The sequence below is a fragment of the Bombyx mori genome, chromosome 2 (assembly GCF_030269925.1).
Source record: "Bombyx mori chromosome 2, ASM3026992v2".
NCBI classification, from domain to species: Eukaryota; Metazoa; Arthropoda; class Insecta; order Lepidoptera; family Bombycidae; genus Bombyx; species Bombyx mori.
In genome coordinates this window covers 6813352-6839203 of record NC_085108.1, presented here as the reverse complement: position 1 = coordinate 6839203, position 25852 = coordinate 6813352, and the positions used below count along the sequence as shown (strand labels likewise).

The window sequence follows — 25852 nt, the reverse complement described above, 5'->3', positions numbered from 1 at the left end:
CTACTAATAAATAAAACATGCATTTTTTTACTTTCAGGTATTGAAAATTTTAATTTTGTTATAATTTTTCACAATAATAAGTTATAAAACATAGGACCAAAAACGATAAATATAACAGAAATACGAAAATATGAAATAGAAAAGTCCATTCTTGTGGCACATTGCAATGGATTTATGGCGATGTAACCCAATGAGGCTTGACTTCAGGCAGGCACCGATCGTGAAATCCACGCCAGATCCAAATATGATCAGAGCACATACTGTGCCGATCCCACATAATGTGGGACATGGGCAGTAAGAACGAGGGTGATCGAAGTCTACATTTCGTCAACCCACAGTCTAGAGCAAAGCTGAGGCCATTGAGGTGGTCTTGTACAATAGCTAATTGCTTAGAGTTAAAAGTTATTAAAGTTATATACATTACAAACTTAACACGGAACTAGGCGCCGAACAATATAAAAAAAGTAAAAAATACGTCTTTTTTTCTATCTAAACTGGTACCCGAGGGGTATATGTCAAACTAACCAAAGGACGTTGCTAACACTATCTCTAGCAAGAAAAGTGCTTCGTAGAATCGAAATACACAATAAAAATATGTACTAATAATACTGTCATAATGGTTGTGTATTTTTTTTGTTTTTTTTTAAACCTTAGTTTAACAGTCATGCTTTAATACCTTTTATATTGTACGCTTTTCCCCTCTTATACATCGTATTTCTCTCTGCTAATGGTTTGGAAGAAAACTCATGAATGAGTTAAGCTCGCCTTTGTACATAGTATTTAGACATTCTTTTAAATCTGTTTTTATTGTATTTTCTTTTTTGTGTACAATAAGTATAAATCAATAAAAATACTATTTATACTTATTGCATCCGATCCGCCAAGTGTTCCTTTTAACGTGAAAGATTTGATACGTCTAGTCGTTCATAATCTTTGTCGCGTAAGGTTGACAAACTCAGCCGATAGCTGTGTTTGAATTCAAATTGTCACACACGATTCAGTGTTTACAGTTTATCGTTTTTTGTAATCAGTACACAGTACACAGGTATTTACGTTATAATTACAAATTATCAGAGTTACTTTATTATTTTTTAAACAGCCACCTGTAACTATATTCAGAAACAAATTGATCTATAAAATTATTGAAAGATTCTCGAATATTCTGTGGAGATTTTTTAAAGTTATATTTGCTTGCAACACTATAATATGGTAGGGGTTTAACGCAACATTTTTTATTTGTTGATTTGGATTCCGTTCAATTTCATTCCGCGCTTCGCGTTGCTCGTCAATTTGACTTGCACTGGTGGTAGGACTCTTGCGAGTCCGCAGGGGTAGGTACCACCACCCTGCCTATTTCTGCCGTGAAGCAGTAATGCGTTTCAGTTTAAATGGTGGGGCAGCCGTTGTAACTACAGTGAGACCTTAGAACTTATATCTCAAGGTGGGTGGCGCATAAACGTTGTACATGTCTATCTGTGCAATAAATAAATAAATCTTTGACTTGCAGCTTTGCGATTTCTGCGTATAGTTTGTACCTACGTCTATAATTATAACCCTAACGTGTTGATCGTCCAAATCATGGACGCACGTACAGTGTTGCCAACCCAAATTTTAGAAAATTAGTAGATTATGTGCCAAATGTTGGTAGAAGTTGGTAGAATGTAAAATGCGAAACTAGTAGATCTACCACCTCCATTTAGAAGATTTTTTAAGATTTAAAACGCATAAACTAATCTTAAAATGTTTATTTTTGGAAATTATACATACTTTTATTGAAAAGTTTTAAATGTTCTGAGCTAGGCTGCACGTTGTTTGCTATAAATCTTTTAGTACGCAACAATCCCTCTAGACTCTTCGTGTAAATTCTATTTCTTTGGAAGGTTTTCATATTATTAATTGCAGAATACAATCTATCAACGTTGGTGATACTAGGTGGAAGTGCGAGTAATTTTCTCACGAAATCGCATAGTATATTCGTGGCGGAGTTCCTAATCTAGAACTCTGTGCATCGCTTTCGCTGCTGTCAGAATCCATTATTTATATAAATACTCGCAATAAAGAATCAGCACCGTTAATACGTAGTTATTTAGTTTTAACTCTGAAATATTAAGTGGTATTAATAATCTATGGTTTTAATAACAAAACAACACATACCAGGAGCAAAGATTCACCATTGATTCCGCAACAAACCAACCGGGAATATGCCACAGAACAGTTTAATATAATGTCTACCAAAAAGTTGGTAGATATGACATCACTGCGCACGTAGTCCTTATTTTGAACTTTTAACAGTTTAAAACAGTACCCAATGAATCGACCTTCTCTCTCACACATTATTTACGACAAAATAGCTGAAGCCGCTGAAGGGGGCTGTGCAGCGTTACCAACTCTACCAACTTTTCGGTAGATCTACCAACTTTTAGTGTCGTAATCAAACCTACCACATTATCTACCAACTTTTGAAGTTTTCAAAAAGTTTAAATCATAACGCGATTCAATTAACAAATAACTGATTGTAATTTTTAAAATGTTTCAATTGAACACTATCAAAATGAGTGAAAGTGAAAGTGAAAACGAAGAAAATTCTCCTCCTCGAAAATTAAAAAAGATACATTACAAGCAAAAATATTCTCAACTATGGGAAAGAGAAGAATATTAGCGGCCTGTAATTCTGTTTTATCACTGGATTTCTAATAAAAATAGTTCAAATATGTCTTATCCAATCGAAAATTAAAATAAGGATGCCAGATTATTATTGGAGGGTCTCTAAAAGACTTGAAAAGTTGGTAGATCTACAAAGGTGGTAGATCTACCAAATTTTCGTAGTAGTGTTTGTTGGAAACTACCAACTTGTAGAACCCTATCTCCCACCTTGACGAATTTCGAGTTGGCAACGCTGGGGCTGTGTGAATCAGTGTGAAATTCGAGTTCAGCGTACTCGCACGTATTTGCGAATTTGCAAAAATAACAGTGCAGTGAATTTTTTTTATTGTTAATAATGGAATCGTAAGTGTTAATTCATTATATTTTACTAACATGGAATAAATGTTATTTGCATTTTATGACGAAAAACTGTTTTTGAAGTAATGGCCTCGTCATTTTTTGAACCTAACGGTCGTAGTCTTTAGTTGGTCGTTTTTAATAAAAAAAAATAATAAGATCCAAAGGCTTTTTTTGTAATGAGATCATTATTTTAATGAAGTTAAATATAAGTATTACAAAGGACGTGTATTTCAGCCGCAAATGTAAAAATTTCGACTACAAAGATGTGAACACACCTAAGCGTCCAAATTCCGGACTCTTAACAGACAGGGTTTTGTGTAACAAAATGGCCGATGTTGAACAAATAAAGATATGTATGGCGCTTGAATTTAATTGTATAAATTTTTTAATTGATTTCTTTCTTTTTTTTTAGGTATTTGTTTTTTAATTTTTTTTTTGTACCAGTGGTTGGATTTTTTGCATTATGCCGACTTCTTGAACTAATTTATACTTTTTTATTTCCAGTCAACGTGCTGCAGCCCGTGGTCGAGGTAGAGGTGGTCGTGGTGGTATTCGAAGTGTCCGCGGTGGTAGTCACCACCAAGCCCAACCTTCGGCCTCTGAATTGTAATTGCCTCTTAAAACTAAAACCTAAATTAAGATATATTTTTGTTTTTTTTTGTTTGTCTTATTGCATAAATGGGTGAACGAGCTGACGGCCCACATGATGTTAAGTAGTTACTGGAGCCCAGATACATTTACAATTTTTTTTGTTTGTCTTATTGCATAGATGGATGAACGAGCTCACGTCCCACCTGATGTTAAGTGGTTACTGTAGCTCAGATACATCTACAACTTTTTACACAAGCTCATTTATCTATATATAAATGAATTGCTGTTCGTTAGTCTCGCTAAAATTCGAAAACGGCTGGACCGATTTGCCTAATTTTAGTCTTGAATTATTTGTGGGAGTCCAGAGAAGGTTTAAAAGGTGAAAAAATATGAAAATGCTCGGAATTATATAAAAACAAACAATTTGGTTTTCCCTTTATGTGTCCCCGTCGAACGGATTTCTTTTGCTTTTTTTTTAAGTTTTTTTTTTATACAAAAGTTTAGGTCTTTTATTTATCGATTGAGGCACTACGAAGTCTGTCGGGTCAGCTAGTTTGGTATATTTATTTTAATGCCAATACGCATTTCAGACCCGTCACAATGCCAATCCAGGAGTTGCCACCAGGTCAATCCCTAGAGACGCCACTGCACCCTAAGAGGGTAAGGGTGCTCGCTGCTGTAGTGGCGAAACACCCAAGGTGTGTATTCTGGTACTTTTATATATACTAGTGGTCCCGCGGTAGTCGAAATTCGACTATAATTAATTGAAATTATAAGTTTGTACACTATTTTGATACTATCGTCAAATATTATTATACTTCTATAATGACAGATTTCGCCAAGACTACACATTAGATAAATATTAATAAAGACAAACAATATTTAATATATTCTCAATTTGACCACAAACTTTAGACAATAACAAAAATTTGACAATAAACAAATATGTATGCATGTTTGGGTTTGTGTCAAATACATGGTAGTGTGTGTGTGTAATGTGTTTTTAGGTGATTTAATGTATTTTTTATGCATAACTAAAAAAAATACTAGCATTCTGCACTCCATCTCTATATACTTTATAAATGTGGAAAATTTCATACTCCTCCGTCCGCGCAATTTTCGTAAAAAGGGGCACAAAGTTTTAGCTTCACGTATTAATAATTATAATAGATTTAGGTTTTTTAACAGCAAAACAGTATCTCTAGCTTTGTTTTCAGATCAGAAATGTGGAGAACGGACGTTCCGTCCCCGACCAGGAGGGACCAGGAGCTTCCGGTGCCATCACCTGCCCTGTAACTATATCATTCAATAACCTATTTTATAAATAAATAAAGAAAAATATAATAATACATTAGAGAATCAAAAATTTTGAGCGATTTATTAAATTTTTATTCAATAATTATTGCTTAGTTCTAAATGCGTAAATGCGCCACCCATCTTGAGAGATATAAGTTCGCAGGTCTCAAGTATAGTTACAACGGCTGCCCCACCCTTCAAACCGAAACGCATTACTGCTTCACGGCAGAAATAGGCGGGGCGGTGGTACCTACCCGCGCGGACTCACAAGAGGTCCTACCACCAGTAGTAACCTTTTTATCAATAATCGCGAAAGTAAAATACCTATTACAATCGAAACCACAACTTATAACTTTTTTCCTTTCAGGCAGCGAAGAAGACGGGGGAGGAAGATGTTGTGCAGCCGCCGCTGGTGCCCCGATCTACCAGGATGTGGATAGACGAAGAGAATGAGGAAATAACATTAATTAAATTAAATAACAGGAGAAGAGGGACATAACATTAATTTGGAGTGGCCCCCTCGACCTCTTCGCCTATCCACGTCTGCATCACCAACGGCTCTTTCGCCATTTAAGATACAGCCAAATAAATTCGATTTTGAATGGAGAAAGGTGCCAATGCCTTAAATCGAACCTCATTTAAGGCGAGAACCTTTCTGCATATGCATTTTTACAGGTGGTAGGACCTCTTGTGAATCCGCGCGGGTAGGTACCACCGCCTTGCCTATTTCTGCGAGGCAGTAACGCGTTTCGGTTTGAAGGGTGTGGCAGCCGTCGTAACTATACTGAGATCTTAGAACTTATATCTCGAGGTGGGTGGCGCATTTACGTTGTAGATGTCCATGGGCTCGGGTAACCGCTTAGCACCAGGTGGGTGGTGAGCTCGTCCACCCATCTAAGCAATAAAAAAAAATACTATTATTACCGTTATGTATAATATTACTAGGTATTACATTGATAAATTAAATGAATGATGTTTAAATTAAATTTTTAGTTATTGTTTTCTTTTCAAAATTATCATGGGGGCTATAATATGAAAGATGCTAAAAAGAAGCGATTTCGTTTTTTTTGTTCTTCGCCATGGGGTAATATCAACTTTTATTTTTATTTTTTATTGCTAGATGAGTGGACGAGCTCACAGCCCACCTGGTGTTAAGTGGTTACTGGAGCCCATAGACATTTACGACGTAAATGCGCCACCCACCTTGAGATATAAGTTCTAAGGTCTCAAGTATAGTTACAACGGCTGCCGCACCCTTCAAACCGAAACGCATTACTGCTTCACGGCAGAAATAGGCAGAGTGATGGTACCCACCCGCGCGGACTCACAAGAGGTCCTACCACCAAAATCTTTAGGGGTAATAATAAAAAAAGTTCCCCGACCGCTGGTCTACAGGATCGGGTATGTAGTTTCCAGCGGCCATGACAAGAGGGTTCTCATGTCGTGCCGCCTTCTTAAAGTGGCGCAGCGATGCCGACTGTAGATACTTACTGACTGAGTCAAGTTCCAGGTCATCATGGAGATCCACGTTCCTCAGGAACCATGGTGCTCCGACGGCTATCCTGCAAAATCGGGATTGAATAACCTGTGTACTTAATGCGAGTTTTTTAACGTTCTCTATAGCGTAAAAGTTAGCTTTTTTTTATTTATTGCTTTCGATAGGCAGACGAGCTTACAGCTCATCTGATGGGAAATGATAACCGTCGCCCATAGACATCCAAACTACATCAGTGACTCAGATGCGCTGCCTATCCTGGCCTGGATGGGCAGCCTTATGTATGTTACACCGGCTATCCTGTCCTTCAGACCGGAACACAGTATTACTGTTTTGCGGCAGAAATAGACAGGACGGTGGTACCAACCCGGGCGGGCTTCTACACTTTTTTTTTTTTTTTTCCTATCTAAGCTGATAGCCCTAGCGGCTATGTCAGCGTAACCCTAACTTTAGTAGGTGAGCTCACGGGGCTCAAACCTGACGATGTTGCTAACACGAACCCTAGCAAGAGCCGTGCTTCGCAGAATCTACCACCGGATCGGAATCGCGACCCACTGAGAAGATCCGGCGAGAAACTCAGTGGGCTGTGTCTGAGAGTTAATTTACTCGTCGAGCCCTTCGTCGCAAGCGACGGGTTCGACGAGAACGATGACCGGTGCTTGAAGTACCTAAAAGCACCGTTAGTGGATCGGGAGGATCCGAGATGACGTGTTTTGGGTGACGTCGACTGCTTTCCATTCTGTCCGCAGGATCGGGAATGTAGTTACCGGCGGCCACGATGAGAGGGTTCTCGTGTCGTGCCGCTTTATCGAAGTGGCGCATGGACACCGACTGCAGATACTTACTGATGGACTCTAAGTCCAGGTCGTCATGGAGGTCGACATTCCTGACGAACCACGGGGCTCCGACGGCTATCCTGCAAAAACGGGATTGAATGACTTGGAATGATTTTAAGTGTATGCGGGCCGCGTGAGCGAACACTACACTTGCATAGGTCATGACGGGGCGTATGCAAGTTTTGTAGAGTGTCACCTTATTTCTAAGGGACATTTTACTTCGCCTACATATCATCGGGTAGAGACGTCCTAGAATGAAGGCGGCACGGTCGCGTACCGTCTTGATGTGGGGGCGGAATGTCATCCTACTGTCGAGGGTGACGCCTAAGTATTTGACCTTCGGGGCCCACGGTATGGGCTGGTCGAATATCGTGATTGGGCGAACGGCGGGGGCGGGGGTATTGACGCGCCTAGTCGGGAGGGGGCTTCTACATAGAACCCTACCACCAGTTTTATTATTACCAGCTCATATTAGTATGGAACGTTTGCTTGCGTTTGCCGCTAGGGGCGCTGTTCCAACTGCATACAAATTTGAGTTAACTTTTACGCTATCGAGAACGTCAAGAACTCGCACTAAGCATACTGAAGGGGTTTCAAGTTAAAACATGGGAATAGTGTAGCTTCCAAACAGTGGAAGAGTTTTTCAAATCGGTTCAGTAGTTTCGGAGCCTATTCAATACAAACAAGCAAACAAATCTTTCCTCTTTATAATATTTGTATAGATGGATTAACAGAAATATATAACATTCATGACACTTAGATATTATTTGTAATTGACATCAGCTCATGGACATCAGCAATGCCAGTAGAGACAAGCCGATGCCTACCGTAAAATTTTTACGCTTTTGAGATTAAATGACAATAGTAAACTCATTGCAAACGCCATATTTGATTATTTGCTATTAATGACCAAGTCTATGATATTTTATGTTTGTCCCTTTTTGCCCCATATGGCGTCATACGTAATGAAATTGTCAAGATTGTCTTTATCTAAGCTTCGTGGTAGGTAGAAGTAAGGAGAACTAATTTATATTAGTTGTAAACAAAAAAATACTACTCATAAACCCACCAATACATCACTAGCGGAGTGAGCGGTGTGATATGAATGCACAGTATTGCACAGATTTACGGAGGGTAGAGGTAAGGAGAACCGTCTGTGTGTGTGAAAAAGTGTCCGTTAAAATCTGCTTGATAAGGGTGGCGCTACAGTAGAGGATTTTTGAACTGTTTTTTAGTACTGGAAGTGGGACACAAGCTTCTCCCATATGAAATTTTTAAAGGGATTTTATGACCTGGTAATTGAGACCTTTAAGTCATGTCTTATTTTAATTTATATTCATATTTGTATGAAAAATGATATTATGGAGTGAAATGAAATGAAGATGATTAATTTGAGACATTCATCAACTAGGATGAAATGGGATGAAATATAATCTCAGTAAAATGGTGGTCATTTACTAAGATTTTTTCAGTGGACTTTTTGGAGGATCCCGAAAAGTTACGTTCAGCGGCTTTGTTTTATTTTCCCACATTTGTGCACTTTCACAGATATCAAACAGTTAATAAACCACCGTTATTACACATTTAAACCTGAAGAAACACTAAATAGACAAATTAAAACAAATCACACAACTTCACTTCTCGCGTTCCCGCCAAAAAGTCTCTCCCATATGAGACGGTTCTCCTTACCTCTACCCTCCATGCACAGATTATAAATTAGTATGAATATAGCAGGGTTGTAAATGAAGTGAAGTGTGAACAATTTTTGGCGCCATCTTTGAAATGACATCCCAACCTAATTGTTCGTTTTCAACTGATACCTTTTAATACACAAAGCATAGTTAAGATATAATGTATCTGTTAAGAAAAACCAATATTACTTAAAATTATTGGAACGAAGTTCCTTACGGCAGACTTGGAGGGGATAGGAATTTTGCTGCGCGACCGAACTGAAAAAAATGTGATAGTAAAACCGTAAGAAAAAATCCCTGGAAAAAGTGCGTGGAAAAATCCGTGGAAAAAAGTGCGTGGCAAAAACCGTTAAATGAGACGTGCGCAGGCGCGACAGTCGCATACACAAGCGAGTAGTGTATAATACCTTTCTCTTTCTTCTTCTTTCTTTTCGTTCTCTAATCCCTTCTCTCTCTATTTAGTAATTATTTCTTTTTCTATGTAATTTTATGTTGTCAACCAAAAATAAAGAGATATATTTTGTTATTTTAATTGATAATTTGAATTACAATTTTTTTTATTTTACGTAATTTATTATTTCCTAAAATACTGAATTTCCTAAATACTTTCTCGTACTTAAATAAAAACTAATCAGCAAAATTTAAGAGAAAAACCAAGAAAACCTACATAAAATTGTGCACCATTTCTTTTTTTGCAAATTGTGTCGATTCTACATTAGCCGAAGGAACTTCGTTCCTACCTGGTGTCCCACGACCCCACATCTTTATGTTTAGTTATTAAAAAGGATTTCTCTTCAGTGTCATGAAGTGAAGTCAGCCATTGAATAAAAAGAGAGTTCAGTTTTGTAAAGTTTATTAATACTGTTTACTGTTTAATTCTTAATGTTAATTATAAAATAAATTAAGGGATTTAAATGTTGTTTTATTATTATATAACAAAAAACGCAATTAAGTCTTTTATTGTTTATTCACTCTGAAATACTCCGTATTGTAGATACAGAAACACAAATACAGCAAAAAAAAAAAAGCGCTCTTTACCCCTTAGGAGTTATTTTAGTAGTGGTCAATAATGGTTTAGGGAGTTGTTGGAAGTGAGATACCTAATTAAATAACACAACTGGTTAATGGGAGCGTTTATTCGCGACTGAACTTAAAAAGTAAAAAGCAACGGAGCTTGCGGGCGCAGCCGCATGTTATGACTACGAACAATTTTGTTTACATAACAAACTGTGTCCCTACAACCCTGTAAACTCGGTAGTTTTCGCGGCAAAGCAATCGTGCGATCCAGTACGAAAAACCTTTTTTCTGTTTCGTTCGCCCATAGGACAAGTAAAGAAGCGGAGCCCGTACAGCCAAAAATAAAATAAAATAATAAAAAAACAAATTCTTGTATATTTTTATTTAAATCAAAACCATTGCTCTTCAAAAATGGAAACAGGCTTAAGCCTTAGAACAAGCTTAAGATTTAAAAAAAGGACGTTCAATATCCCATTTTTTTGAGAGGCGTCCTGTGGCCAGCATTAGATTGTTAATTAAAATGATGATATTTGAATTGGATTCGATTTTTATAGAACATTTAATTTTAAAGATATGTTCACGGACAACTAATATGAACTGGTTACCGAAATTCATCCGCTAAAACAATTTTTTTTAATTCATCGTTATCAGGATTAAATAACTACTGTCGAAAGCAGACTTTTTTTATAAAGAATTTGGCTCCAACGCCTTTGGCATTGATTTTGAAAAATGACCGGTACTTAGAGGGAGAGACTTAAAAAATATTTAAGTTACACTAGATCAACCATTCTACACGGAGCCGATCATTGGGATAGGTATTTACTCTGCAAAATTTGAATGGACATTTTATCAAGTTAATCTCTATACGACATAGGTAGTTCATAATTCTCACTTATTGGTGTGGACGGTTCCAGAGCCTAGCTAGAGTAACAATAATTTTAAAAAAACTTTCTTCCTTTTGTTTTGACATTGAAATAATTATAAAACCAAATTAGTTTCCTAAATTTTATTTACGTTTACATAAAAGATGAAAATAATATTTCTTTCATAAATCAAGAAAAATATAAATCTAATCGAAACACATAGGTATTTTATTAGTTTCTAACAATATGTGTTATAGTCCCATCTATTGTTGGCAGTAGGAACTAAAACAAACATGGTGAATTCATTTGGAACAGTAAAATAGATTAAGAAAGAGCCACCAAATTTTTGAGGAAAGCGACATCTATCGACATAAAAACATGTAGTTTAAGTATTATAATGATTGACAGATAGCGCTGCTGTATCCGAAATTTTAATATATCTATTGACCACTAGATGGCACTGTGCGCTGGTAAAATGAATGAAAGCTTCAGCTATTCACCGACAGATCTCGCTACACGCCACATTACGTATTCATGAACCTTATCTAGGCATCAGGGTGCGAATTGAATAGTCACACACGGTTGCAAACTCAACAACGTTTGCTAAAACAAATTAGAATCGACGGAGCGTATCATTAACGACTAGGTAGTTGCAATCTTCATCAAACCGGCCGGACTTGTATACGAGCTGTAAGGATGAACACACTTTTTCTGTAGCGTTTTGAGCTTATCTCACATTGTTTAACGTGTTTTTAAAGTGCTTAATAATTATTTTTATAGCATACAGCGGGCGTGTCGCGGTTTCGCATGCATTCAATTTTCATTGCTTCATTGTGAACGAGCTGACAGTCCAGCCGATTTGAAGTGGTTACTGAGGCCCATAGACATTAACATTGAGTAATGCTGTGAATTTTATAATGGTGGTACCATATTTTAATTTTATTAGTAGCACTTACTTACCGTTTGTTGGATCTTTAAAACATCTTATAAAACAATACCCGATTTAACGGATAAGTGATGTCTTGACTTTAATAAATTCAATTATTTTAAATAGGTCGTTAACTAATTAAGATGATTGAAGAAGAGCATGTTCACGACTATCCTTGCAAGCTACATCGGTCTCAATTATATCTAATTAACTGACTAGAATATTGACCTACTGAGATTAAATGGATCTGTAACCGCGACAAGCTATGTATAATACTATATTTTTTTTAGTTGGTTTGAGAATGTTTTTAATCATACATCTGAATAAATAAGTAGATTGACAAAGAAAAAAAGAACAATTGCATAATTTTGGTTCGCGGTAAAATTCGATGCGGCTGATAATTTTTTTTAAGGGATTTTATGACCTGGTAACTAATACCTTTAAGTCATGTCTTATTTTAATTTATATCCTTATTTTTATGAAAAATGATAATATGGAGTGAAATGAAATGAAATGAAGATGATTAATTTGAGACATTAATCAACTGGGATGAAATTATATGAAATGAGATGATATGGAATGAAATATAATCTCACTAAAATGGTGGTCATTTACTGAAATTTTTTCAGTGCATTTTTTGGAGGATCTCGAGAAGTTACGTCCAGCGGCTTTATTTTATTTTCCCATATTTGTGGACTTTTACAGACATTAAAAAAACCACCGTTATTACACATTTAAACCTGAAGAAACACTAAATGGACAAAATAAAACAAATCGCACAACTTCACTCCTCGCGTTTCAGCCAAAAAGTCTTCGGCTGCTTATTACTGCGACCACAGATCACAGATCACAGACCACAGATGAGAAACACACAAACGGCAAAGGTATCTAAATTGTACAGCTTCTTACTTACAGTTTTACGTCAACAGAACATCAAGGCGAACAAAAGAAAACAGCGAAATACGTGAAAACATTTGATAATGAACGAGAGTGACTCGTAAAGAAAAAGTTTTTAATTAAATTCAGTAATACGAAGACGAAAGGAAAGTACAATCGTCATCTTTGTTTTACAACTTGAGAAAAAAAAAATAGAAAAAAAAAAGTGACGTTTCTTCCCCTTTCCCGCCATTAGCTGTCAGAGGCGCGTTCGAACGGTTTATTCCACTTGAGTGACATGCAAAGACTTGATAATTATTACCTTACTTTTTTTACAGAGTATTTAGATTAGTTATTTAAGGATTAAAATTGAATCGTATAAGTATTGGTATAGTTATTTGATGGCTGCTTGCTTGTAAAATGTTTGTATAAGGAATTTATATTTATTTTTGTATGTTTTTATTTTTTATTGCTTAGATGGGTGGACGAGCTCACAGCCCACCTGATGCTAAGTGATTACTGGAGCCCATAGACATCTACAAAGTAAATGCGCCACCCACCTACAGATATAAGTTCTAAGGTCTCAAGTATAGTTAGAACGGCTGTCCTACCGTATGTATGTATGTGGATACATTATACAAAGGGTATTTCGGTTTTCAGAGCTGAACCTATGAGTGCTCCTTGATGGAAACTCGGCGATTTACTAGACAACCCATAATTCTAATACCAGACAATCGTTCTTATGCAAAGTATATGTGAATCAACTATATAATAAAGTTATATCAAAATTCAAACTCGCGTAGTTGATTTATTTACAAATTTTTTATGTCTGAGGCATTACTGGTGGCCCGGAGGCCTTTCCAGTTTCACCAGGACAGGTGGGCGAGCAAAGGCTCAGCCAGGAGGGGAGGGATTTGCTGACAGCTGCCCGAGCGCCTCCAAAGGAGACCTAACGACTCAAGAGTAACTGCTTCGCGAATTACTGACTGTAGGGCGTCTTTTGAGATCGCACGGGTAGCTGCCTATTTCTGCCGTAAGACAGTAACGCTTTCCCGTTTTGAAGAGTAGGGGGACCAATTAACCACCGAGAACTTCTTTCAAGTTGGGTGGTGGCATTTATATAGTTGATATCTGTGGGTTCTCGTCACCATTTAAGACCGTGTATGTGTATTACTGGTGGTAGGACCTCTTGTGAGTCCGCACGGGTAGGTACCACCGCCCTATTTATATCTGCCGTGAAGCAGTAATAATGCGTTTCGGTTTGAAGGGTGGGGCAGCCTTTGTAACTAAACTGAGACCTTAGAACTTATTTCTCAAGGTGAGTGGCGGTATTTACGTTGTAAATTTCTATGGGCTCCAGTAACCACTAACACCAGGTGGGCTGTGAGTTCGTCCACACATCTAAGTAATAAAACAAAAGGAACCTAACATCGAATAACAAAAAAAAAACAGCTATTTACCTCTATAATTTTCAATAATACAACGATATGAAGACAGTCAAGTCATAGCCGACTATCCGCTTACCTTCAAGTAACTAGCAGCAAAGCAAGCGAAGCACAAGCAATGAAACTCTTAAAAAATGTTGACTAATTAAAAAAAGGAGCCCCTTCCGTTGAAACACCACCCCGATGTGAAAGAATTCGGGTTTTTTTTAAATTTTATTATCTTGAATTAATTCGTTTTAGGGTGGACTGTTTAAATAAAAATAAGCCATTGTGTTTCCTTTTTAAGTTGATGACAATGTGTTTACCTGTACATAATAATATGTTGTATGCATTTGAGGCATAGACCTCGAGTCTCAAGGCATCACGCTGTGATGTCTATGGACTCCGGCAGCCGATGAACATCAAGTGGTCCGTAAGTTAATCTAGGTAGTAATAAAACTGAGTATGAGTGACTTTGTCTGTCTGTCACTTGGATATGTCTTTCGTCATACAAGCTTTGATGCATTGTTAATGTCCACGGGCGATCACGTCCGTGTGCTGTTCCATCTTAGCAACAAATTATCTAATTTACAATCTACAACGAATTCTTATTGCATCTATTTTGAACAGCTAAGCGACCGATTTTTTCATGATAACTACTTTGCCTAGAAATTTCTGTCTAGATATTTCAAGAAGAATACAGAAAATAAACTATCAGCATCAATCTTGATTATCGGTTTCAGAATAGCAGATATCTAATACAATTTCGACATCTACTGGTGGTAGGACGTTTTGTGAGTCCGCGCGGGTAGGTATCACCACCCTACCTATTTCTGCCGTGAAGCAGTTATGCGTTTCGGTTTGAAGGTTGGGGCAGCCGTTGTAACTATACTGAGACCTTAAAACTTATATCTCAAGGTGGGTGGCGCATTTACGTTGTACATGTCTATGGGCTCCAGTAACCACTTAGCACCAGGTGGGCTCGTCCACACATCTAAGCAATAAATAAAAATCTAGCATGCCTCAAGATAAGCCAATTCTTAATTAATTCTATTCGGGTCGTTAGCCAATTTGTTCGCCACAACTTAAAATACAAAGTAAGCTTATCTATATATTAATACGTGAAGCAAAAACTTTGTATCCCTTTTTACGAAAACTGCGCGGACGGAGGAGTATGAAATTTTCCACACTTATAGAGAATATAGAGAAGAAGTGCACAATGCTAATATTTTTTTTAAATAATGCATAAAAGATACATTAAATCAATAAAGAAAACATTACACACACTACATGCCATGTATTTGACGCACACACGCATGCATACTATTTATTGTCAAACTTTTGTTCTTGACGTCTGTTGTCAAATTGAGAATAGATTAAATATTGTTTGTCTTTATTAATATTTTTTTATAGTGTAGTCTTGGCGAAATTTGTGATTATAGAAGTATAAAATACAATCATAATAGTGTACAAACTTACAATTCCAATTAATTATAGTCGAATTTCGACTACTGCGGGACTTCTAGTACATTTTAATACTCGTTTGAAAATCAAACGTATTGTGTAGATCTATTAAGGAAAACCTAAATTAATACATCTTAGAATTATCAAACAAAAAAAAAATACACACATATATGTTTCAATATATTCATAAAAAAAATATGTACAGACATCTCTCAATTAAGCTCGTCATGAACTCCGAAGACAGTTCCACAATCGTCATTAGGCATTCGACAAACACGAGAACATTACAATAACAACGAATGTAAAATCAAAGGTAGGGCCGCATAAATAGGATGAGGTGGAAAAAGGAAAAAAAAAACGCGTATTACGACCACGCTCCGCCCAATTGTGGGCAGGCGCGACCACGCCTGGTACAGTGGAGGGGCTCAGCCCGCAATTCGCCAGTCTGACTTCGAGATCACGCGCACAACATCCCTTTCAAACAAAACAATTGTTTAATAAAAACAATTAACGCATTCGATAGTCGATAAATTAGTTAATAGTTTTGTTTTTCGTCTAATCTAGGCGACCGTTTTTGTGATAAGCACGGTGTGTGTGTGTAAAGAATTGCATTGAAAAGTTCAAAGTGCTTTTTGTTGAGGATACGGTTGCACGATGAAGTTCAAATGATAAGGTAAATAATAGTAAGTGTTTCTATTGAACTTAATTACAACACGTTTTATGCATATTTTATTCTTAGAAGCGTGCCACAGTCGGATTTTTGTTCGCGCGAATCTTTCACGTAATGTTTCGTTACGGCTTTAAAAACAAACATATTACGATTTAAATCGACTTCCGGGATCACGGCGCGATACGAATTTACAATTTTTAATAATAAAAAAATATATTTTTGTAGCTACAAAAACATAAAAAAAACCATTTTAATTCAATAAAAAAAAAATCAAACGATAGTCATTTTGTTTTAAGAATGAATTTCGATTAAAACATATTTTAATGGTAATTTTGACGCAGGATCTATTTTTAGTGTGTTTCCAGTTTGTAATTTTAAAAATACTAGAGGTCCCGCAGTAGTCGAAATTCGACTATAATTAATTGGGATTGTAAGTTTGTACACTATTATGATTGTATTTTATACTTCTATAGTCACAAATAAAATATTAACAAAGACAAACAATATTTAATCTCAATTTGACAACAGACGTCAAGAACAAAAGTTTGACAATAAATAGTATGAATGAATGTGTGCGTCAAATACATAGTATGTAGTGTGTGTAATGTTTTCTTTATTGATTTAAAGTATCTTTTATGCATTATTTAAAAAAAATATTAGCATTGTGCACTTCTTCTCTATATTCTCTATAAGTGTGGAAAATTTCATACTCCACCGTCCGCGCAATTTTCGTAAAAAGGGATACAAAGTTTTTGCTTCACGTATTAATATATAGATTTAAGACGTCCAAATCATGTATGTAGGTTAATAACTAAAAATAAAAAAAGATACTAGCCTAAATAGCAAATCGAATTAACAATTAATTTCATCTGCTTTTTATCCTGTTAATTAACTGTCAGGATGTTAGAGCGAAGTTATAATATTATTGTATCGTCACAGGTCCTTGACGCGTGTACTAATTTTCAAATTAATTGGACCTCTTTGAGTTAATGGAAATGACTTTCAAAGACTCCTTTACATACAGATAAAATATACAAACATAGGCACCACGCTAATTGAAGCGTTTTGAAATTATCACCCTCATATAACATTAATGTAATAATAATTAATAATTAGCTCACCGAAATTCATTAATGTCAATTAAATTTAATCTTATTTAAAGATACAGCCATATTAGCAGTTTTTGACGGGTGTTGAATATTTTAATAATGATTTCTAAATAGATTTTGAGCTTATTATATCATAGACAGTTTACGCAATAAACATACAATAATATAATTGTAAATAGACATGCTTTAACAAAAACCGACTTCAAATAGAAAAAAAATGATATTCCAAAACAAATCACCTAATATACCTACACTAAAAACAATAATTATCGAAATCGGTTGGCGTGATATCGAGTTATTGAGTTATTCATCTATTTGTCGCGCACGTACTTAATGCAAATTTAAGACTTATACGGTTTTCTCATGGATACCATTATCAGAACTGGACCAAATTGAAATGGGACCACACGGGAAGCGTCAGATTTCTAATAAAAAAAGAATCATCAAAATCGATTCACCCAGTCAAAAGTTATGAGATAACAAACATAAAAAAAAACATAGTCGAATTGAGAACATCCCCCTTTTTTGAAGTCGGTTAAAAAAAGACATTATTAAATCTTTTTTTTATTTTTTATTGCTTAGATGGATGGATGGACGAGCTCACAGCCCACCCGGTGTTAAGTGGTTACTGGAGCCCATAGACATCTACAACGTAAATGCGCCACCCACCTCGAGATATAAGTTCTAAGGTCTCAGTATAGTTACAACGGCTACCCCACCCTTCGAACCGAAACGCATTTCTGCTTCACGGCGGAAATAGGCGGGGTGGTGGTACCGACCCGTGCGGACTCACAAGAGGTCCTACCACCAGTGATTACGCAAATTACAATTTTGCGGATTTGGTTTTTATTACATAAATAAACCTTCACTAGTTTTTTAATACGGTTTTCTACTTCAGCTTGTGTATTTTTTTATCTAAATTCGTAAAGTTACACACTTATTATTGTTTTATTTTAAACACATAAAAATATTGGAGTATGAAACTCTAGTTACTAATCAGTCTTAACCATCTATATTGTACTAGCTCTTGCCCGCGACTCCATCCGCGTGGAATAATTACTTTGGCATAACGCTAAATTTTACCCCCCACTCCATTTACGTAGAAAGTGAAAATATTATTGAATTATATAATGTTAAGGAGCTATTTAAACCCCTATTTTGAAACATTATTTATTGGTGCTCCACTTGTATTGGTCTTAGCGTGATGTTATATAGCCTATAGCCTTCCTCAATAAATGGGCTATCTAACACTGAACGAATTTTTCAAATCGGACCAGTAGCTCCCGAGATTAGCGCGTTCAAACAAACAAACTCTTCAGCTTTATAATATTAGTATAGATCAGCATCAACAGTTCGATGTTTTTAATTGAACTTCAATTAAGTTTACTCCATTCTTAAATAGCTGAAGAAGTACTTTTTTTTTGCTATGATATTTGTTACCAAATTTTAAACTCTTGTAAAATTGCAAAAATAAAACAAATACTTTTTTCCCCCCCGATTCATATGTATCTATATAAATATTATCACTCACATTAATAATCATTATGTAACACCATTTATTTGTATATATGTTTCGGCAAATGTAAATATTCATGTCAAGAAATTTATGGCATTAAGCATTGTTGTGTTAGTGTGATCTATGGCTACGTATATTTGGCCTCAAATGACGTCATATTTCGTAAAGTTAGCCTGGCTATTACGAACTATAGTAACATGATGTATCCGATTAAGAAAATCACTAAAGTTATGTTTTTTTTTTGAGAATATCGCAATGTGGGAGGATTCGTTCGAGTTTTCTGAGATCTATATATTAATACGTGAAGCAAAAACTTTGTATCCCTTTTTACGAAAATTGCGCGGACGGAGGAGTATGAAATTTTCCACACTTATAGAGAATATAGAGAAGAAGTGCACAATGCTAATATTTTTTTTAAGTAATGCATAAAAGATACATTAAATCAATAAAGAAAACATTACACACACTACATACCATGTATTTGACGCACACACGCATGCATAGTATTTATTGTCAAAATTTTGTTCTTGACGTCTGTTGTCAAATTGAGAATAGATTAAATATTGTTTGTCTTTATTAATATTTTTTTATAGTGTAGCCTTGGCGAAATTTGTGACTATAGAAGTATAAAATACAGTCATAATAGTGTACAAACTTACAATTCCAATTAATTATAGTCGAATTTCGACTACTGCGGGACCTCTAGTTTTCTTAAAACTTTTACTTACTGGTGGTAGGACGTCTTGTGAGTCCGCACGGGTAGGTAATAACCCTGCCTGTTTCTGCCGTGAGGCAGTGATGCGTTTCGGTTTGAAGGACGGGGCAGCCATTGTACTGTAAAAACTGAGACCTTAGAACTCATATATTAAGGTCGTGTCTACGGGCTCCGCTAAGCGCTTATCATCAGGTGGGCCGTGAGCTCGTTCACTCATAATTAAAAGAAGGCAAGTCCTTTCGGATAATAAACCTATTGCTAGTATCATCAAATAGAACATGTATAAGCAGTCTATATCACCCAAAACACGTCATTACGGATCCTCCCGATCCAATAACGGTGCTTTTAGGTACTTCAAGCACCGGTCACCGTTCTCGTCGAACCCGTCGCTTGCGACGAAGGGCTCGACGAGTAAATTAGCCCACAGACACAGCCCACTGAGTTTCTCGCCGGATCTTCTCAGTGGGTCGCGTTTCCGATCCGGTGGTAGATTGTGCGAAGCACGGCTCTTGCTAGGGTTCGTGTTAGCAACGTCGTCAGGTTTGAGCCCCGTGAGCTCACCTACTTGAAAAGAAAAAAAAGGGACATGTTTTTCGATTTTAATCGGTTTGTAATAAAAAAATATATACGTAGGTCGATTTGCAAATGCATGATCTACTTACAATAAAAAAAAAATGATTGTTTAATAGAATATACACATATGTTATTGATGGTGAAAATAAATAATAAAGAAACAATAAGATTCATTATAATATTCACATATACATAATATTAATAATGTATACACGCATATTTAATACCACACGTATTTTGTTTGTGACAATTAAATGTATGCAATTGGAATATCGTAATTTCTGTAAATTAAACGGTTGTCTGAAAGAGATCGCTTTTAACGATAAGACCGCCTATTGTACAAATATATCTGCTTGTTGACTGTTTTTTTTAATGATAATTGTGTTTTGGTGTGCAATTAATTCTCTCTCTCTCTCTCTCTCTCTCTCTCTATCGGCTGGTGCTTTGTGTAACACGATTTCGGAGAGGACTTCATTGAACCCTGTAAAAGCTTAGAGCTTTCTTCGGTTTTTGCGAGCCAAAGACAAAATTAAAACAAACTTTTACTTATTCGTGACGAATGATGTGACGAAAATTAGTAAATTTAATTAGTAAATTCTAGAAAGAGCATAGAACACTATGTTTTTTTTTATTGCGTAGATGGGTGGACGAGCTCACGCCCCCCTGGTGTTAAGTGGTTACTGGAGCCCATAGACATCTACAACGTAAATGCGCCACCCACTTTGAGATATAAGTTCTAAGGTCTCAGTATAGTTACAACGGCTGCTCGTGCGCCCTTCGAACCGAAACGCATTACTGCTTCACGGCAGAAATAGGCAGGGCGGTGGTACCTACCCGCGCGGACTCACAACAGGTCCTACCACTAGTAATTACGCAAATTATAATTTTGCGGGTTTGATTTTTATTACACGATATTATTCACCTTCACCGTGGAAGTCAATCGTGAACATTTGTTAAGTACGTATTTCATTAGAAAAATTGGTACCCGCCTGCGGGATTCGAACACCGGTGCATCGCTTCAACACGAATGCACCGGACGTCTTATCTTTTAGGCCACGACGACTTCAGTTTTAATTGAGCCTTAAGAAGTTCTAGATAAATTAATTATTATGTATATTTAAGTCGCTAACATACAATATTCAGGGGTCTTACGAAGTGCCTGCATTGACTTTGGAACATAATTGTATCTAATTAAATTTGAAAAATCTTTCGTAAAACATAATTAAAAGTTTCTTTACGGCTTAAGATACATCAGTTAACTTAATTAACGCTGTTTATCTTGATGATATAATGATATGAATTACGGTTAAGACAAGGCAAAGAAAACCGGAAAATACTGAAAAACTAATTAATAAAAAAACGAGCAGGCAATGTAACTCATTATCCTGCCCTTCTCCCAGTCACCTGGGGTCGGCGCAACAAGTTTTCTCCTTCCATACACTTCTATCATATACCATTTCTTCGCTCACTCCCCTCCTATCCATATCGTCTTTTTTTTTTTTTTTTATAGCTTAGATGCGTGGACGAGCTCACAGCCCACCTGTTGTTAAGTGGTTACTGGAGCCCATAGACATCTACAATGTAAATGCGCCACCCACCTTGAGATATAAGTTGTAAGGTCTCAGTATAGTTACAACGGCTGCCCCACCCTTCAAACCGAAACGCATTACTGCTTCACGGCAGAAATAGGCAGGGCGGTGGTACCTACCCGTGCGGACTCACAAGAGGTCCTACCACCAGTTAGTTAGTCTTTCACGCAATCCATCCATTTCTTCTTAGGTCTACTTCTTCCTCTAAATCCTTCCACATTCATAGTTAAAACTCTCTTGTTCACTTGTCTCACACTCAAGCACGCAATGTAACTGAAACACAATAAAAAAAAAACACGTTCCAGTAGCGTGAACAATAAAAAAAATTACAAAGTGTGATAATAACGATTAATTAATTAACTAACAAAGCGTTTATAAGCATAAATAATAATTATTTATTTTTTTGTAGAAAACCGGTCTATGGCGGCTCCGGTCACGTTCCGAATTCGAAAATCTAAACCGTTACAAGCGATTCGAAATTCAAATATATAAAGATTCTAAATTGAAACATTAAAAAAAACGTATAATCATTTTATTGTTATGGCCATTTTAAATCGTTCATTCCGGATAACCTGTTTGTATGAATAATTGATATATACAAATGATTTTTTGTTTGGTTTGCTAAATTTTCTTTTCTGTCTTGATAATATTGTTTGATTTACAATTATTTGAATTTATTGAGTTGAACATTTGAAGGTACATAAGTCTAAATGGTGATAGGGAAATAATAGAAATGATATTTGTAAGAAGCGACTAATGGAAAATCTTTTCCCAAGGCCGGATCTACTTTTAGTGCTGAACTATATTACGAGTACATAATATATATACTAATATATATATCTACAGTGGTTTTTACGGATGTTTTTAAGGACCAAATAAGAAAAGAAAGAAAAAACGCATCTTAACTATAATCGTCAATCATTTGTTGTTCTATAACTGACTTGTTGTTGCTTGATATTGCATTGACATTTCTTCTTTTCTTTTTGATATGACATGACATTTATTTATTAGACATCTATATATTAATACGTGAAGCAAAAACTTTGTATCCCTTTTTACGAAAATTGCGCGGACGGAGGAGTATGAAATTTTCCACACTTATAGAGAATATAGAAGATGAAGTGCACAATGCTAATATTTTTTTAAATAATGAATAAAATATACATTAAATCAATAAAGAAAACACTACACACACTACATACCATGTATTTGACGCACACACGCATGCATACTATTTATTGTCAAACTTTTGTTCTTGACGTCTGTGGTCAAATTGAGAATAGATTAAATATTGTTTGTCTTTATTAATATTTTTTTATAGTGTAGCCTTGGCGAAATTTGTGATTATAGAAGTATAAAATACAATCATAATAGTGTGTACAAACTTATTATACAATTCCAATTAATTATAGTCGAATTTCGACTACTGCGGGACCTCTAGTTCATATTAATATTTCAACAATTATTACTGTCTTGCTTGTTGAATTTGAATTTCAAGGTATGTTTTCGATGGATATTCTTTTTTATTATTATTATTGTATTCCGTCTTTAGCCGATGAATTGCCAATTTTATGTACGCCATTATTGTTACATGCATCAGGCCATAAATTAAACAGTTTAAGTTATTTTCAATGTTAAATGTATATGATATAGATTACTAAGATTTTTTCAGTGGACTTTTTGGAGGATCCCGAGAAGTTACGTCCCGAGAAATTGTTTCATTTTCCCACATTTGTGCACTTTCACAGATATTAAACAGTTAATAAACCACCGTTATTACACATTTAAACCTGAAGAAACACTAAATAGACAGAAATAAAACAAATCACAGAACTTCACTCCTCGCGTTCCCGCCAAAAAGTCTGATGGGTATGATGTAATGTAGGGTAGATGACACAAAATTTCCAAATCTAAATTTCCCTCTTGTAACTTAGAGACCGTATTTTTATTTTTTATTGCTTAGGTGGGTGGATGAGCTCACAGCCCACCTGGTGTTAAGTGGTTACTGGAGCCCATAGACATTTTTTTTTTGGTCCGGAGGAAATTGCCGGACTTCCGCCCTCCCCGCCGGGGATGGAGGGCGGGGCATTGCAGAGTCAAACTGACTAAAACCTCCTGTCGCTCGACAACCAACGTCCAAACCTCACATGAGACAGAACTCATGAAAAGGCAAAGGGGGGAAAGTGATGCGTTTAGTGCGGAGCACGTAGCCCATAGACATCTACAACGTAAATGCGCCACCCACCTTGAGATATAAGTTCTAAGGTCTCAAGTATAGTTACAACGGCTGCCCCACCCTTCAAACCGAAACGCGTTACTGCTTCACGGCAGAAATAGGCAGGGTGGTGGTACCTACCCGTCCGGACTCACAAGAAGTCCTACCACCAGTTTTGGAGAACGTCTGAATGGCGATATGAGAGAATGAGGAGTGAGTACTGAGATTACGACTGATAGATGAGAATGGAATAGAAATGTATTGTTACAAAACAGAGACTTTAAAACTCATATCTCAAGATAGGTGGCATTATTGTTGTAGATGTCTATGGGCTCCTCGTCCACCCATCGAAGCAATAAATAAATAAATTTGGTGCCGATTCCAACTAGTGGGATAAGGTGGAGATAAAGAATAAGAAGTAGCTAGGCAGTCAGCTTCCACTATCGCCTTTAGTTCGTCCTTGTTGACTTTAGCTATCGGGCGACCAGGAAGTTCTTTTTTTATAGCCCAGGTGGGTGGATGAGCTCACAGCCCACCTGATGTTAAGTGGTCACCGGAGTCCACGGACATCTACAACGTAAACGTCGCCACCTATCCGGAGACATGAGTTCTAAGGTCAACGCAAACCGCAACGCATTAATGCTTAACGGCAGAAATAGGCAGAGCGGTGGTACCTACCCGTGCGGACTCACAAGACGTCCTGCCACCGGTAATTATGAAGTACCAGTTCTGTGTCGGTCACAAGACCGCACAAGCGACTCACATTATTAATTTCGTGTAATGGAGTGAATATTACGAACGAAGGCACGGCTAGCCAGGGGCTCCCAAACTTATTTTGTCTACTGTCCACGTTGAGAATAAATTATTTTTTACTTATAAACCACTATAGCGAGAGCTCGATCGGTGCTTAAGAGTCCTCCTAGGTGAAATTACACAACGGCCCCCTTTAGACCTGCAGCGCTTACCAGGGGGGCATTATCGAACACTTTGGGAAAGGCTGGTTTAAATGTTTCCGATAGTGAAAATTTTGATCTAAAAAATGAATGAATTTTTCCGGAGCGGTCCAGACCTTTTCATGACCTCCGCCTGCACTGCCAAGCTTGAGGTTTCAATGAAACAGCGGTCCTACTGCGATAATTCCTACACAGAACTGTTTTCTGGTGGAAAACCACGTCATTTCGGATCCTCCCGATCCACTAACGGTGTTTTTAGGTACCTCAAGCACCGGTCATCGTTCTCGTCGAACCCGTCGCTTGCGACGAAGGGCTCGATGGGTAAATTAACCCTCAGGCACAGCCCACTGAGTTTCTCGCCGGATCTACTCAGTGGGTCGCGTTTCCGATCCGGTGGTAGATTTTGCGAAGCACTGCTCTTGCTAGGGTTCGTGTTAGCAACGTCGTCAGGTTTGAGCCCCGTGAGCTCACCTACTAGTTAAGGTTACGCTGATATAATAATAATAATAATGTTTTTATTTCAAGTAACCATGACTCATATAAATTGTTAATAAGACTTAGACCTATGTTAGTAGTTATATTTACATCACAATGAATTACTGTGGTAACATCCCATGGGAGATGGCACCACAGCGACCCATGTATATACAGTCCAGCCTGCTTGCAATCATGCTCAGGATACTGTTGGAGCTGGCCCTCACTCTGTTTACCAGAGATGCACACCTCTTACGCATGGTGGCGTAAAAACAATCTATGTGCGCGTCTGCAAACATCCCTGATGCGCTACAAAAGCGGGGCAGCACCACCAGCACCCTAAACGCGTTATTGTATTGAACAGGCTCTCAGCTTAGGTAGGAAAAAAAAGGTGGAAATGGGCAGAGCGACAGTACCCGGGTGTGTTGTCCAAGCTCTACCCCTGGATGGCAGTAGCCGCGGGTCACGTATCCGCTTGAGGCCTATAAAAATCTCGTGAATCAATACCGACGTCGGTCTAAACGCAAAAATATAGTAAAACCTTCAACTAAACT

At 36.9% G+C, this 25852-nt stretch overlaps 2 protein-coding genes across 3 annotated transcripts in view; both read left to right on the top strand.

Annotated features, from left to right (window-relative positions):
• The first annotated feature begins 930 nt into the window (after positions 1–930).
• On the top strand, positions 931–9827 carry LOC105842576 (uncharacterized). 2 transcript variants are annotated; one of them, XR_009975480.1, is made up of 5 exons: positions 931–1045; positions 3508–3609; positions 4185–4292; positions 4812–4886; positions 5258–9827. XR_009975480.1 is itself a non-coding variant. In XM_012696399.4 (5 exons), exons 1-5 carry the CDS (start codon positions 2999–3001, stop codon positions 5328–5330), a joined length of 366 nt encoding a protein of 121 aa, XP_012551853.1. In that variant the 5' UTR covers positions 1866–2998; the 3' UTR covers positions 5331–9827. The 2 variants fall into 2 exon arrangements, 1 of the variants encoding a protein (XP_012551853.1); XM_012696399.4 differs by lacking the exon at positions 931–1045 and adding an exon at positions 1866–3006.
• A 6111-nt stretch (positions 9828–15938) lies between these two features.
• Positions 15939–25852, top strand: part of Inv (invected homeodomain) — a gene marked incomplete at its 3' end in the record, with an annotated part of 92024 nt that continues 82110 nt past the window's right edge. Inside the window, 1 exon segment of the mRNA NM_001043989.1 lies at positions 15939–16167.

Coding starts and splice junctions, on each gene's coding strand:
- LOC105842576 (XM_012696399.4), top strand. Junction 3,610..4,184: donor CAACCTTCGGCCTCTGAATT/GTAATTGCCTCT, acceptor TACGCATTTCAG/ACCCGTCACAATGCCAATCC. Junction 4,293..4,811: donor GTAGTGGCGAAACACCCAAG/GTGTGTATTCTG, acceptor CTTTGTTTTCAG/ATCAGAAATGTGGAGAACGG.